Raw genomic sequence first — 16,808 nt, forward strand, 5'->3', positions numbered from 1 at the left:
AACAGACTGAATACTGTTATTAAGTACAACAAAGCAATTTTTCTTTCCTGCTACTTTTGGCTTGTTTGCTTGCTATCAGACTGCTGCCAGTCTCCAATGTCCTGATGCCCTGGGAGTCTCCTAACCCAAAAGAAACTTTACAAATTTACCTGATGAAGATCTGCATAGCAGATCCCAGAGCAGAGTGCCTCGGGACGTCCTTTAGGAAACTCCTATTTAACAAATGTAATGATGATGTTGATGATGATAATAATGACAGCAAAATCAGGGCACTAGTGCAGCAGGTGTGGATTTTACTTGGGGTGTCATTGCAGCTTCATGTTTAAATGAGGATTGTGCTACTAATTATAAAGTGAACAAACAAGAACACTCAAACTGTACATTAGTATGAGTTTTTAAAGTCTCTTTTAAAAAGTACAAGATTGATTTCAAACTGAGCATTATATTGTTCAGAAAAGAAGTATCACCTAGGCTTGATGTATTGACTTAATATACACTTTAAAAAGTTCTGCCTATAAGGAGGGAGGGCCATTTATAATTCTGCGGTGTATGATAACAACTTCCTCAAGAACCAGGAAACTTTGCAAGTATTAAATAACCTGAAAGGAGGAGACGAAGAGGGAACTGACTGACCAGAATCAAAAGAGGAACAGTGCTCAGCCCAAGCAAGTCTGATGAAGGGTGACAGAGCCCAGCACTCCCAGGCTTGAAGTGAGTGGGAACACGATTTAAAGTGGGTAACGAAGAGAGGTAAGAAATAGATTCACCGTTAATCAACTAACGATGTTTTGCTACATCAAAACCAGCTTTTTAAAGCATAATCCTACCTTAGTTGTAGTGGGGAAGCAATTTGCAAGTTGGGGGGTAAGGTTGGTGTGTCTAGGACCCTGCGAGTCTAACCAGCTCTTCTGTGTGCTCTCCCTGCTTCCCAACGGAAATACAGAGTCTGCTTCACAAGGTCTGCTCTGGAAAGGATTTGTGATTTGAAGACAAGTGAATAATTACTAATCAATTTGTGGAAACTGTTGCTTTCCAAAGTGAAAAGAGCTTCGAGGTTGAACAGAGTGAACCTCATTTAGGTGTTTAGCTAGACTGTTATTTGAAATATTTCTCATTACCGGTTTTTTTTTTTTTTTTTGTATCTCAGAGTTTTCTGCTATAAAGTTAGCTTGATGATAGGGAAATGATGCTTATCTTTGATCATTCTATTTCTCAGTGAATACTCTGAGCATGAATTTTTTATTAAGGATGTAATGGATTATCTGCTCTGCATAGAACTAAAATAAATGATAAAAATGAATTCTTTTAGAATCTAAGAGGGACTCATAGACTGCCTAAGGGATATCGGCTAGCCATGCAGGAAAGTCACTTCCATTCTTTTTAGTACCTTCCTAAAAACTAATTCATTTCACTTGATATTTGAAATTTATTTTGGAAATGCATCTCAAACACTGTGGTGAGTATGAATGCAATCATTTGTGCTACAAGATATTAAGATTCGTTCTCATCTGCCCATAAAGGAAATGATACTTTATTTGTAGAAGTCATTTAGCAAATGTTTGGGCTTAGCCTTTGTATCGTGTTTGCTCTTGTAAGAGTGGGAGGACTCCATAGACTATAGCTTTATCTTTTATTAACTTTTAAGTTAATATACACAATAATGAGTTTGTTATGATACTTTCATACCTGTATCATTGTATCTTGCTCATATTTGATTGCTCCTACTGACTACCACTGTTTTCTATGCTGCCTTTCTCTAGCTGTAAAGTTGTTGTCTCATTCTGTATCCCAGGCTAGCCTCGTCCTCCCTGTACTAGGATCACACAGGCATGAGCCACCATGAACAGCTCAGACTGTAAATATCACATGTTAACTAGATAATTCTATTTTCATCTCTAATGTACCCCTCCCAAGAACCCCAAGGAAATTGAGAGGTATCTGGATTGGGGGTGTTTGTCCCTAAATTGTTTCTTTTTTTTCTTTTTTCTTTTTTTTAATTGGAAAAAAAAATTTCTGCTGCCTCCCAGCCTCCCATTTCCCTCCCCCTCCTCCCCCTTCTCTCTTCCTCCCCCCACTCCTCTCCCCCTCCCTCTCCAGTCCGAAGAGCAGTCGGGGTTCCCTGCCCTGTGGAAAGTCCAAGGTCCTCCTCCCTCCATCCAGGTCTAGGAAGGTGAGCATCCAAACTGGCTAGGCTCCCACAAAGCCAGAACTTGAAGTAGGATCAAAACCCAGGGCCATTGTCCTTGCTGTGCGTATATTCCTTCTGTTGATATAAAAATGCAAAATTGAAAATTTGGGAGATTGATGTAATCAGACGTTAGGCAAATTTATTAAAAGTCATCATTAGAAATGCGCACTCACTGAGGATGGGGCACTACTTTGTGGGTTTCCTTTTCCCTTCTCACAGTTGTTGTGGCTATGAATGGATCACTCCATCCATTAGCAGATATTTAGTATATTAGCTCTCCCAGGCTTAGTACTAGTCCTGGCGACTAGGAGATGAATAAAGTTTACTAGCTGTTAGGGAGTTATCATCTAGAGTCATCTACTTTATCATCTATCAGATGAGCATAACAATAGTACCCACACATGAGAGCTGTAGGAATGAGATAATCCACACGGAAGTGATTGGGCACTGATTTAAAATATGTTCCTAATTAAATAGGGTTGATGATGGCGTTCAATGGACAATGGTAGAAACGTCACAAACACTATTGAAAATATTGGCTGTCAACCATTCCTGTGTCTGAAAGCAGAAAGACTGCTTTGTTGATAAAATCTCATGAGAAAAATCCCACCTAGTGGAATACTTTGCATTTCTATCCTTGATACTTTAAAGTTTCAACTGAGCACTTCAAACATCGCCTTGATTAAGTGAAAGTTATTTGCTACAAGATGTCAGAATTTGTCATTAGTAATTTTACAAAGATACTTTGCTTCACTTAAAAGATCTCTTAAAATTTATAAGAATAATCTACACACCCTTTAAAGTTCATACCTTGTGTCTTCAAGTGGCAGTGTAAGCAATTAGTTGATGAATTTTAAGTCACTTAGAAACTGCTGTCTTTTATTCAGATAAATCCTGATGGAATTTGCTTTCTGTGCTAGGTGTTCTGGTTCTCTCTAGTAATCTAAAGATGGAAGGAGCTGATCCCTGCTCACCTTCAGAGCAGGTAGGGAGACGCAATCCTCTTGCATTTAGGGCACCAGGCTCTGCTAGAAAATGGGCTAATTAAGGTGGGACTCTAGAGGGAAGAGTGACCCGGGAGATGAACGCAGCCTCTGTCCACTCTAAAGAAGGAGAAGGCTTCACAGAGATTCCAGGAAACCACGGACTGACCACACACGGGTAGTTTTGTCACGTGGCCCCTAATGCTGAAACAACCTTATATTTCCCTCAAAAACCATCAACTGTAGCATCAAAAACAACACAGGCAGACCTGGGGGCTGGGCAGGATTCTTCCCTCTCTTCTCAAAATAGCCCATGTTATACTCAATATTAAAACCCAGAACTGACAATACAGTGATGTCTCATACATTCGGTAGATACAGTAAGTTTATTATTTTCACCAAGTACTAAGTGTACCGTTAATATATTTTAAAATTTTCTAGCAGGTTTGTAGATGGTGGATTTCCCAACCTCCCCTTTCTTGAGATTTCTACTGTACCATTGTCTTCTGCTTCATTTTGTGATCCACTGAAAGAAAAGGAAGGTAAGAGGAATAAAAATAACCCCCTCCCTCCCCCCCCCCCCCCCCCCCCCCGTTCCTGACCCTCATACAGCTCTGCAGAGACTGTTGAATATCACCTCTGGTTGCATCAGGACTTTGTCACGTAATGTCTTTTCAGGTCTGGAAAAGAAATGGCTAAAAGAGCCTCCAAACTCGGTTTTGAATCACAACAGGCTACCAAAAATTGCATCTGCTTGAGCACGCAAATTCATTAGCCACATTGAGCGCTGACCACTGTGTTGAAATGTTGAAAAGCTTTGTGAGCTCTTCGATGGGCGTGGCGGTCGGCGTTTCCCTCCTTATACTTCTCATAGTCTGTGGAATTGGGTGTGTTTGGCACTGGAAGCGTAGGGAATCCACAGCACTTACCTTACCGAAGTTTATGCAAAGGAGAAATAACAGACATAAGGACTTCGCAAAAATCCTTGACTTGAACCCCCACATGGTTTGCCCAAGCTCTAAAACTTCAGGGGAAAGCAAAGGCCACAAGTCTACCGTCAAGAGAAATGGGACGCATGCCGAGTACGAAAATGTGCAGGTGGGTCCTGCCAGCGCAGAGGCATCAACCGAGAAGGCGCTATATGAAAACACGCAGCCATCTAATCCCGAGGAACATGTCTATGGGAATCAAACAGACGCCCTCTATTGCAATTTCCAGAAGCCTAGTCCTCTTCCTCCTCCCCAAGATGATGACATATACATCCTTCCGGATTCCAGTTACTAGCTTTTCAACGAACTGAGACTCGTTGATGCAGGAAAATAAACGATCAGCAGGCCTCCGGGTGGACTGATGTCATCATGATCAAATTATCCTGATGAAATCAGTGCTCTCTTTTCTGTCTCCACCCTCATAAATCCTCACTAAGAGAACCGCTGTTGACAAATTCTAGAAACCACCTCTGCCTTGGATTAAATCTGTGCGATATTATATTAACTCTCCTTTTTTTTTTTTTTTTTTTTTTTTTTGGTTTTTTTTTGCGAGACAGGGTTTCTCTGTGGTTTTGGAGCCTGTCCTGGAACTAGCTCTTGTAGACCAGGCTGGTCTCGAACTCACAGAGATCCGCCTGCCTCTGCCTCCCGAGTGCTGGGATTAAAGGCGTGCACCACCACCGCCCGGCTTAACTCTCCTTTTTAAACATTTGTTGGTACAGCTTTCTTTCATACCTTCCTTTGCCCACTTTGAGGCTCTGTATTATTGCCACAGTCTCTTAGCAGTTCATCCTTCTTTTCTTGTTTTACCTTGATGAGGGGCTAACCTTTCACACACAAGGTAAGTGCTCAACCATCACGGAGCCACACCTCTGGCAAGGTCTTCTGAATTAACTCTATCCAATCAATAGCCTATTGATATTGCAGCAGATTGATCTTCAGGAAACATTACAGATCATATCATATCATTAAACATCATATCATTTCTTTGCCAAAAATAACTTTATGTCCTGTTTGCAAAGGCATAAAGCCCACATATCCAAGTCCAGAATTTATTACTTTTTCAGCTACAACATTCTTTCTCAGTTATTTCCCTAACCCCTCGCTTCAGTGCTTGTATCAAGTCATCTCAAAGCTACCAAGCCCTGCTCTCTACCCCATGGCATTGCTTGTCCACCTTCTCAAGCCTCCAATTACGCCTTCTTCTCCCAGCATCCTCTGCATCGTGTTAACGCCTACACTTCCCTTAGATCTTATACCCTGTTTAATTCTTGAAGAATTTAAAGATATCGATCTTTGCTGTGAATTTTATTACTAAATATTATGATAACACCTTCAGTTTCGGCTAACTAGGAAGGAACTGGTTCGTAGTCATACTTTAAGCCCCAAAGATATCATATGGGGAACTAAAAGTTTGGGTAACTGGCAAAATTGTATCCTGCATTTTGTTAAGTAGTTTTGAGAAAAATTAATAAATTTAGTAATTCCAAATCTATCTAATGAATATTTATTGACTGTTTTCTAACTACTTACTATAGTATATATACTTGTTACTGTACTGGCCAGTTGGGGGATGGGAAGAGGAATTGTTACAAGCAAGTCAAGGAAGGAAGGAAGAGAGAGGAAAGGGAGGGAGACAAATTTTGAGTATGTACTTTCTACAAAGAAAGAAAAGACAATAGACAAATATTATGTTTGTGATGAAATTATGGACATCAAATCTTTATGCACAGGATTTTTTTGGGTGTTCTGTACTACTTGGCCAGGTACCCAGCAGATTGTCACTTTTGCCAGGTGCATCAATCTTTACTGAGTTTTGCTGACAAGTTTTCAAAGGAACAGGAGTAAAAAGCAATTTGTTCCTTCTCGTCCTCTCTGCAGCATTTACTTGACTTCAGCATTGCCAACTGTTTGTAGTTTCTTGTTTTTCCTGGCTTTATCCTTTTTTTCTTTTTCCCAAAGATGTCTGCACCAGTTAGACAGCATCCTTTGTTAGAACCAGAGGGCCAGCTCTCAGATCCTCCCTGGGTACCATCAGGGGATAAGAGCCATTGTGAGTTTTAGGTACCAGGTCTGAAGGCCTCTGAAACTCAGATCTTAGTTCAGAGGAGTTACTATCTCTGTGAAACCTTAATGCCCCACCCACTACTTCACCCCCACCCTGTGCATGCTCTGTGAAGACCTGTTCAACTATGTGTATTATATTCTCTCTGAAACTGAAAAACCTTCTTTCCCCAAACTAGATTCCAAATTATACAGAAGTAAGGGTGATAGTGGGCACTTTGAAGAGAGAATACAAGAAATGAAGGGAGAAATAAAGGAAGTTCTACTTTTTAGAGAAGTGAGGTCAAATAGAAAATGACTTTTAAGCTTCATAAAATGGCCAGTGGAGGTCTCTCAGGACACACTTCAGCTGAGGACCAAGGGCGGAAAGGGGGCTGTCCATGCTCATATGATGTATCTGAGGGGTGAGAGTGGGCTAAAAAGTCAGAAAGACGTGAAAGGGGGTCATGATGATCTCAGAACATACAGGAAATCTGTGGCTAAAGATGCATGGGGAGAGAGGATTGAAGAGCCACCTGATGGGATAGTGACAATATAACAGACCAGGAGATTTATTGGCATATGGCTCTGACCCTGTTATATGTGTAGCTTCAGTCTGTTCTGGGTTCAGCTGAAACAAAGTTTTAACAGAGATCTGACATTAAACATTTGTAGTTTGAGAGGAGCTTCTGAGCTGAGAAGGGGCAAATGGAGTGGAGGGGTGGGTTCAAAGATTTTATAATTAACTTAGACAGAAACATTGATAATGCTGTTCCATTCTTGAAGAAATGCCACAGGATTTCTGGATGAACTCAGCATGTATGTTTGGTGTGAGAGAGGTAAAATTGGAGGTTGTGGTAAAAGGACCTGAAAGAGCCACCTTCTTTCTGACTAGGATCAATTGTAAACTGCTTTACCGAGATGCAGACTATAAGAGAGAGTGGGCTAGGAGGCTGTAGCCACTAGGAATAGTGTTTTGCTTACTATGGTAGCAACAGCAGAGAACAAAACTACACTGGTTGAGACACTTAACAATGTCATTTATTTTCTGTATTCAAGAGACCATAGTTAACAGTCAGTAGTTATCATGTTACCACCACGAAGCCAGTAGTTCAACGATGCTTCACAGAAACACCATGTCCTTTCTGTAATGTGTCTTCTCTCGACAATCTGCAATATGACAGTGTTCTATTTCATAGTCGGCTCCTGTCATGAGAAAGGAATAAGGAAGAGGGTGTGGAGAGCTGTCAGTTTATACATCACCATCCAGCATTTGTGACACAGATACTTCCGGTTATAAAGGTGGATGGTAAAGTCTGACTTCTAATAGTCTCCTAGAGACAGAGTAAGTGGAAAAGACAGTCATGGAATTTATCAACCTACAGTAGTTGGCCTCAGAGACAAAGATTAGTTTGGGACATACATATCTGGGCCAATTCAAAAACATCATTTGAAATGGATAAAGAAATATTCAATTTGTCCATGTCTGGATTTTGGAGGAGAGGTCATAGCTAGAGGGTTGTGTTTGGAAACTGTATGAATGGACCTCATTGAAACAGAAATGGGGCTGATCACCCTGAAACTATAAAAGTGAATAATCCAAAGAAGAGGCTAGAGAAAAATATTTCACAGGGCTCTATACCTAGATGAAGCAATATAGGCAGTCAGTGGCTACTCAGGGTGGGAGAACTAGGTTGGTTTTTGTCAAGGAATAAGACCTGGATCCTAAGGAGTCAATCATAAAACCATGCAAATAAGAGCAACACTAATTTGGACTCAGTATGATATACAAACGATAGATAGATAGATAGATAGATAGATAGATAGATAGATAGATAGATAGATGATGGATTGATAAATGGTAGATATCCCAAAATTAAATATAGACACGGCCATACATTGAAAAGTTGCTGTTGGGGCCCTAAGGGAAGAGTCAGAGGGGAAAGAATGAAAACACTCAGGTATGAAATTCAGAAGGTGAGGTCAGCATATGCAGGCCAAGAGCAGAAGGCGTGTGGAAGAATTCAGAAGGGGAGGAGCACTGATATGAACAGCATGTAAAAGGGGAGGAGCTAAAGGAGACAGCACAAAGGCTATGTACTAGCCTTTGTATGATAATACAAAAATGGACTAACCTAGCACATCTGTTACCTTTGCTGTCAAAATGCAGTGTTAGAATCACTAATGGCCCGTATTTAAAACGCTTTTTAAAACAATGAAAAGCATAGGCATTGCAAACAAGGAATTTCTAAGCCGTAGTGCAGTATGAGAGATTGCAGTTGAGGATGCAGAAATGCGTTTCTCGAAACACATGCCTGTGAGTCGTAAGACAGTGTTGCCCAGTGTTTTAGTAAAGCCTGCACAGCTTTTAATCTAAATTCAGTGCCTGTGGTTTTTCATTTGAGGATTCCTGAGACAGAAATTAAGCAAATGGGAGACGCACAAACAAAAGGAAACCCAGAGGATGGCGAATTGCCAATGCAATCAAGCCTGATGAAGGTGTGACGGCAGCTATTGACCTCCACTGTTGCTATGGAAACCACAGCTCTGTAGTCCTGGTGTGGTTTCCCTTTGAAGGCCAGATTGGCTTTTGTGAATAGTTGAGGCTGAAAATTAAGGAAGTTGGATTGTCTTCTGACATGTGCTCTAAGTCCTTAATAGCTCTAGAGAGACAACAGTATCTATTTAGGTCTCAGGTGAACTCAGAATCCCAATGCCTGTCAAAAGCACAAGAGTAACACTCAGCAAACAGCTATATTTAGACGTTGCCTCAGACCCGCTCCCCAGGTTTTATCCTGTGTTGAGTTGATATTTTAGTTCAGCAGCAACTAGAATTGGAGAGGGAAAAATAAGTTCCATACATTAACACATGATCCTTTAAAGTATATCAGGATATCTGAAATTTATCAGACAAATAAAGACAAATCTTCTTGGCTTGTTTGGCTTTTCTCCCTTGGCCTTTCGGAAAATGATTCCAGTTCACATCAGATGCCCATTATCTGTGCGGCCTCTGCACACTCACACCGCAGTAAATTACTTCTTTCCTTCACTCCCGGACAACCCTGACTCTGAAATGCTCTCACAATTCCCATTTTACAGATGAGATCAAGGACAATTAAGGAAATTAAAATTTCACCCAAGATCTCAGAAGGAATGAAAATAACAGAGGCAGCATTGAACCCAGATGTCCTAGCAAGCGTGCCTCGCTCAGAATATTTTATGAAAGCAGTTTCAGCAGACAATACCCTTCATTGGAACATCAGAGAAGCCCAGATGGAAACACAGGGTCTCCTTTCATCGTGGAGCAAATGTTTGAATTTGAAGTGAATATTGCAGGACAATACTGAACAAGATGGGCAAAGACTGAATTAAGAGCAGATTATACAGATTTCTTCCCTTTCCTTTCCTGCTCCAAACCCTTCCAGATATCCCTCCTTGCTCTCTTTCAAGTTCTTAATCCCGGGCATTTATGTAGCTGGGGATTCATCACGAAAACAGTCAAGAGAGGATTGACATATAACACGACCTCGTCTGGTCATTATTCCTTACAGCCTGCTCTTCCGCCATTGTCTCATCTGTCAGGACGTCTAGACCATATCTCCGTCAACTCAATTATCTGACAAGAAGCATAACCAAGAGTAGAGTTGTGCTCTTAATGATAGAAGAGGGGTCAAGAGGGAGAGCTGTGCTTGTGACAGTAGAGTTTCACTGAGAACTCCGGGAGCATATTTGAATGAAGATCAGCTAGTGACTAGCTCATCATCCTCTCTGGGTCAGCACAGGAAGAACCTGGAAGCTACATTTGGTCTTTTTGTTCTAGAATAGCCAGAAAAAAAATATCGCGATGTATCCATGACAGGAAACGCTGATGCGATATTTAAAATCAAAAGATGAAAAAACAAAAGTATTAATTTGTTAGCAGTCCCCATAAAAACAGAATGAAAGCTTAAGAGAGTTCGGGAAAGGTGCATAAGGAAGGAAAATTTTAGCAAAAAAGAAAAATAAAGAGATATACATACAATAACCACTTCAGGAGAGCCATATGATCTCCTCAGTGAAGCCAAAGAAAGGTTCTGTACACAGTAAGAATAGTGGTACCCAAAAGTTGGGGAACATAGTCCTGAATCAGGTACTGGAGGGGGTCAGAGGAGTCAGACAATGAGTCCTTGCATTGAGCAGGCTCAGCAGCTGTTCTATTGCATTTTCATTTCCGATATTAGGAAAATTTCTCATGGAAGGATGATATACACAAGGATACATCCACCCAAAGATGGATGCTTTTATTACACTAAAAGAAGCCAGAAGGGAAGTGAAGTGTGGTTCATTTAAGCGTGATTTTCGTTTCTTCATTTAATTAGCATCATTGCTTAATATGCCACCTGCTCCCACCTGTGTTAAAAAGAAAACTGGGCCGCTTAATTTAGGATGCATCTTCTTGGCCGCATTTAGTGGCAAAAATATGTAATCACCTTGTGTATTTTCAGCATGTGAATTGAGATATTACCTTTCCCTTTTTGTCAAAGTCTGTGTTAAATCCTAGCTCATTTGTGAAGCTTTCATCAATACAAGCGATCCTAAGCAGCTCGTCTGTTTGTGGGTCCCTTCCCTTGTTTCTGTTCTCCTATCTGCGGAACCAGCTACATAGCCTACAAATATTGAGGTCCTGGGGCTTTAATGATAAATGAAAACACCAAAAACATGACTAGAACATAGAAGAAACACTGAATGAATAACTACATAAGTGAATCATAATTGGGAACAAAGAGTTGAGCTATGAAGAAAGAAACAAGGTAGTGGATGGTATAAACGCTTATAATAAATGAATTTGAATTTGGCTTGTTGAAGCAGTCAGGACAGGGTGTTTAAACTAGATTACTAATGTACTAATTATAACAAAATTTACCTAGGGAGAAAACAAGAATTAGTGACTGCTTTGATACAAAAGAGACCCATTATTAGAGAACATTAGCATTTGTGTTCATTTGTTTATAAAAAGGGCAAATCTCAAACTGCTCTGAAGGGTTTATACACTGCTACTACAAAGATTACAAAGGAACATTTTCCTAGAGATTGATTCTTTACACGGATCTGACATGAAGGTGACTATATCTAGCAGTATAATACAGGGGGAAATGAAACACAATATTGTTTAGCAAACTAAAATTTGAACCACACCTCTGGTGAGTGTTAGCAGCATGGCTCCAAATCAGTATTTATCTTTCTTGAAGTAGAAGATTCAAAGCTGGGAAGTAGTATTAACAAGAATCCTGCTAGGTTGCTCAGAAAATCAAATGAGAAAATACATGAAAGTATTTCAAACAGAAGCACCATGTAGAAACCGGAATGAGGTGTGGAGTCATCTCTGGCATGGCTTCCCTCGGTTCCTTTCATCGCTACCTGCTCTCTCACGATCTTACTCCTCAAAGGTTTTCCAATACTTTGGTCAATACAATAGTCTTTATTCACCATATAGTAACTTTTGTGAAGTGTTTTATAATCATGCTTGTTGCTAACATCTAGAACCTTGATGAGTGTGTTGACATTGGCCTTTGTAAATTTCAGATTAAAAAAATTAGAGAATTATCTACAACACCGTTGTGCTTGTGAAATTCAATGCTAGTCCTCACATTAAGAGTCTCTTCATAGGAGATCTTGCCCAAATTTCTTTTTAGAGAACTGGGGACAAGGATGTTGCATCAAGATGAGGGTGGTTGGTTTGTAGATAAATGAGGTTGTTTCCTCCAACAGTTCTAAGAGTCTCAAATGAAGTCTAATATACAAAAATAATCTAGCTGAATGTTATCTTCCATATGTGCTATGATGGTTAACCTTGATTGCTAAATAGAAAGCACTTACAATCACTTGGATAACAAATTTCCGAGGGCATCTACGGGAATGTTTTCAAATGTGAATGGACTGGGATATCACGTTGAGTAAAAAGGAAGACAATGGATAGAGCATCATGTCTTCATTTCTCTTCCATTTCTGACTGTGAACTCAGTGTCTCTGCATCACTTCTATAGCTGTGCCTTCCCTGATCTGATGCTCAGCACAGTCTACCGTCTGCTGAACCTTTAAGTGTTAGCCTGATCTAAAGCTACGTGAGCAAAGCTTAAAAAGTCTAATTCTACCTGAAAGTGTCAAATAGGTGTCTTCAGAAAGAAATACATGATAAACTCAGTTTGGGAATTTGTATAAGATTTTATTGGTCTGTAATTAACTGGAAATAAATGTAAATTATGAACTAGATAATCTGGCTTTAATGTGAGAGCAAATGTGAGCACAGGCATGGGAATTTTGTAGGAAATCCACGCATGAGTATATATAAACATTTTGAGGAGTGGAAATTAAATTAAAAAAAATTGTTACAAAGGTCATGGAGGACTCTGTCACTAAAAAAGATACATATATTCAAATGATCGGTAGCCCTAGCACCCATTATCTTTTAATTATACCAGTACACATTCTTTGTACAAAGTAATAGGCTTAACTGTGTCATCCCAAATACATGTATAATCTACTGTTATCATAAGCACTCTCTCTGTTACCTATGCCTTTCTTAAAAATTTTTGTTTACTTATCTGAGGTGTGTGCATTACTGCATGTGAGTACACGTGCCTGAAGACCAGAGGTCTCTTTCAATCATTCTTTACTTAATATTTTCCTTTCTTTTATTTAAAATTATTTTTTAAATAACACATTTGATATGACTTCCTCTTCCCAAACTCCTCCCAAATCCTCCCATATCTCTACCCACTCAACTTCTCTCTCTCTCTCTTCTCTCTCTTCTCTCTCTCTCTCTCTCTCTCTCTCTCTCTCTCTCTCTCTCTCTCTCATAGTGCCCCCAACTTATAAATACAGCAATAAAAACAAAACACACACAAGATCTGACCAAGTTTAAACCAGACAAAATCTCAGCAGGGAAATGGGGAATTGGACACAAAGTCCTACTCCTAAATAAGAAGCCATTTGCAATAGCTACCTGCTGGGAAAGAAAAAAAAAACTTTTTTTTCCAATGGAGCATCACTGGATCTATCAACTACAATCTACAGCAGACACCATGCCCAGGCGTAATTGTTCTGCTCGCTCTTTCTTTCTTTCTTTCTTTCTTTCTTTCTTTCTTTCTTTCTTTCTTTCTTTCTTTCTTTTTTTTTGTTGAAATAGATTTCTCACAGACTCTAGAGTTCATTGACTGAGCTCCCAGCTGGCCTGCAAACCTCAAGGATCCTCCTCAAGGATCCTCCTATCTGTCTCCCAGGCACTGGGATTGGAGCTGCTCTCATGCTCTCCTCCCTTTCACAGGAGATCTGAATTGAGGGTTTTGTGTTTGTACGGTGAGCACTTTACCAAGCGTTCATGCTACACCCCTGATGTCCCTCCCTCCTTCCTAAATTCCACTCCCTACCGCACTGCGGGGTTGGGGTGGTGGTGAGCAGCAAAGGAAGCAGAACTGCTCAGAGCCCAGTTGCCACAAGCTGGCTGGTGAGATAAAGCTGTGTGAGCAGGATCCCAGGAACCCACAAGCACAGCCACCTGCAGCCACCGCTGCTTAGCTGTCACCACAGGGCGTATGCGAGAAAGCAGAACTAAAATCTTCTGATTGCATCCTACTTTCAAATCAAACCAGATAGCAACTGGCAAGGCTGATCAATCAAAGGTTCCCATCACTAGCAGTGGGGTGCAGAAGAAAGAACTCTGATATTGGGCGTTAACATTTCTTCTCTTAAGACTCTCTTGCCCCATCCTCCCTTACATCTTCCCCTACTTGCCTTTCAAAACCTATATAAAATGTTTATTCATAGTCTGAAAAACACCAGCCTCTAAATATTGAATAATTCTAACTGTCTTCCAAGATATTTACTTAGGTTTGTGAGGTTTCCTGCAGACTAAATCAAAATCTCTTAGTATAGAACAATAAAACTTGTATTTTCAAAATCATATTGTCTTTAGCTGTCTTTGACTTGTAGAATACGTGAGAAGACTTCTTTAAATTATTGGTATTTGTAATGTACGAGGTTGTGCTGCCAAATTAATTCCTATAGCTATCAACCTGATGGTAGTTCCTGCCTGCTTCCAGTCTAATAGTGGGGTATTACCAGCATGGGGCTAACAGCTGACACTCATCAAACCCCTTTGTCTTATGCATCATGCTCAGCTAATACTTCTACAGAAACATGACCACACGCCACACACGTTTCTCTATTTCCCATGAAAACTATACTTACACATTCAGTTCATTACGACTCCTTCCACCTCCCATCCCCTGGGCCTGATCATAATTCCAGCTCTTACTGTTCTCTTTGGCCATTTCAGTTTCAAGGCAAGAAGAAAAGAACAGACAGCGGCCACGAGGATGCAGAGTCTTCATGACAACTATGCAGGTCCTGATGCTGCACTGACATTTTTTCTGTACTCTCCCTACACAGAGGAGACAGACCATTTCCTTTTATCTATTTTCATTTAGTGTAGAGTGTCTACGGCCTGAGGATGTCCCAGGGAACCAGAACTTCACACAAGGAGGAAAAGAAATGTTGACTCTAAAGAACAGAAAATAAAAACTCCAAAATCAAAATTGGGTTCTAATAAAAAATGTAGTACATTTGCTTAGCCCACTAATTTATAGGCCACTGAATTCTTGTCCTCACTTGACAAGAATTTGGGTGCACATGATAGTTGCTGAGAAAGTCGGAAATAATCATCTGTGTAGTCCTTCCTGACATACTCAAGTTGCCAGATAAAAATCTTAAATACACTAAAATGGGACCCAGGTCATTTTGATTTTCTTATTATAACATATGAACACTACCAGCATAAGAATGCAACAGTCCACATGTTCAATTAGGATAAACTACCATTAGGTTCATATAAGTCCTTTCATGAAAGTTGAGAAAACTAAGATTATGATTATGTAGAAATGGCTATCACAATCCTTTATGTTATAGTGGCAATAAATATTTTGCCAAAACAAACTGAAAAAGAGGAGAACGAGGAAGAGGAGGAAGGGGGGAACCTTATGCAATATTTAATATTTTAAAGCACATTGATGGAGAGATAAACAGACCATTAGCAGAGTGGCACAAGACAAGGGAGGAGAGGTCAACTCAGGGTACAGGTACAGGGTGGGTGACGGGGGGATGCCAACACTCCTCTGCCCTCCTGCAACCCGGCAGCAGCCTTAGGCAGCTCTGTGGAACTCATGCTCTGCGGCACTCTTTATAGGTGGCTTCTGTTTTGTTTTAGCTTCAGGACAATTTTATTAGAGAAAAGTTGTTCATGTCCATGAGTTTCCCAGCACCCACCAGTAGGGAGATGGAGAAAAAGTCACAACTCCTTAAAATTTTACCTTTTATAATTTTTTTTTTAAAAAAATGTTTTTAATGGAAATAGAATATCATCCCTCCTCCATTTTTCTCCCTCCAGTCCCTTCCAGGTACCCTTTCCTCAGTGCAACCCATCTCAAGTGGATGGCCTCATTTCCTTTGATTAGGCATGGAGTAGAAATAGAGACAATGTAAGAAAGGACAAAGCACCCCGAAAGGTAGACGTGGGCTAGTGAGGTAAAGAAGAGCCCAAAGTCTGCGTTTTCTCTTAATATAGAAAAGTAAAACTAAATCTTTTAACACCAGCCAAAGGGTTGAGGAAATAGCTGCCTTGCAACTGTCTGATGGAGGACAGTATCTTAACTCCGTGCCAACACTTAGAGCTCCTAAAAGGAAGAAAACTCAGTAGAAATGGCAAAGTTGTGTAAAGAAATGCTCACCAGAGAAAATACTCATGTATCAGATAAGCACACAAGGAACCTCTCAACATTCCTAGTCACTAGGGAAATATAATTCCAGACAAGTTAGCACTTGCATGACTTCTCCAATGGACCCCGTCCAAATCGCTGGTTTGGCAAGGCTGCTGAACTCATGTAGACATCGATGGGATGCACAAACGGTACATCATTTTTGAGAGGGAGTTGGTACTAGCTTCCTATAAAGTTTAACATATATTTACTAGAAGATGCAACAAAATGTTTACCAAAAACAGACAAATTAAAAAAAAAAGAAGTCCATACATTGTATGTGAATACATTTAGATGCTTGATTGGAAGAAGTCAAATTTAAAATGTCTCAAATATCTACTATAGTCATGCAATTTATGTTGCTTTACCATGATACCTGATGCCAGGTACTTTTTATGAAAAGACATTTATTTAGCTCAGAGTTCTGGAAGCTGAAAGTCTGAGATGGAGGGGATCCCATCTATTTAACTTCTGGTGACCCCTCCTGGTTGCAGCACGTATATAGATGGGACAAGCCCGAGAGGCAGCCTTGCTCTGTAACAACCTATTTCCCATAAAGTAACTCACTTCAGGAGACCATCCCAAGCCACTGTGAGGCAGTGCCCCTCCCCTCTGACCTAATTATTTCGTGCTAAGATCCGCTTTATAGGCTCTACTTCCTTCATACCACCGTGCAGTCTCTAGTACATGACCTTCAGAGGACAGCTGCTCAGACCTCAGCATCCACCACTTGCTCAGTGGACTGGAAAGCTGTGTCACCTCCAAAAAACAGAACGAACCACAGACTGAAATAGAATAGCATAGACAAACTCCAGCA

The 16,808-nt window shown here is 40.4% G+C and overlaps 1 protein-coding gene across 1 annotated transcript; it reads left to right on the forward strand.

Annotated features, from left to right (window-relative positions):
* The first annotated feature begins 638 nt into the window (after positions 1-638).
* Gapt (GRB2 binding adaptor protein, transmembrane) lies at positions 639-4,455 on the forward strand. Its single transcript, XM_057789409.1, has 4 exons — positions 639-750; positions 3,109-3,173; positions 3,613-3,713; positions 3,850-4,455. Exon 4 carries the CDS (start codon positions 3,976-3,978, stop codon positions 4,453-4,455), a length of 480 nt encoding a protein of 159 aa, XP_057645392.1. The 5' UTR covers positions 639-750; positions 3,109-3,173; positions 3,613-3,713; positions 3,850-3,975.
* The last annotated feature ends 12,353 nt before the right edge of the window (positions 4,456-16,808 follow it).

Source organism: Chionomys nivalis, chromosome 15, assembly GCF_950005125.1.
Source record: "Chionomys nivalis chromosome 15, mChiNiv1.1, whole genome shotgun sequence".
In the NCBI taxonomy this organism is placed as follows: Eukaryota; Metazoa; Chordata; class Mammalia; order Rodentia; family Cricetidae; genus Chionomys; species Chionomys nivalis.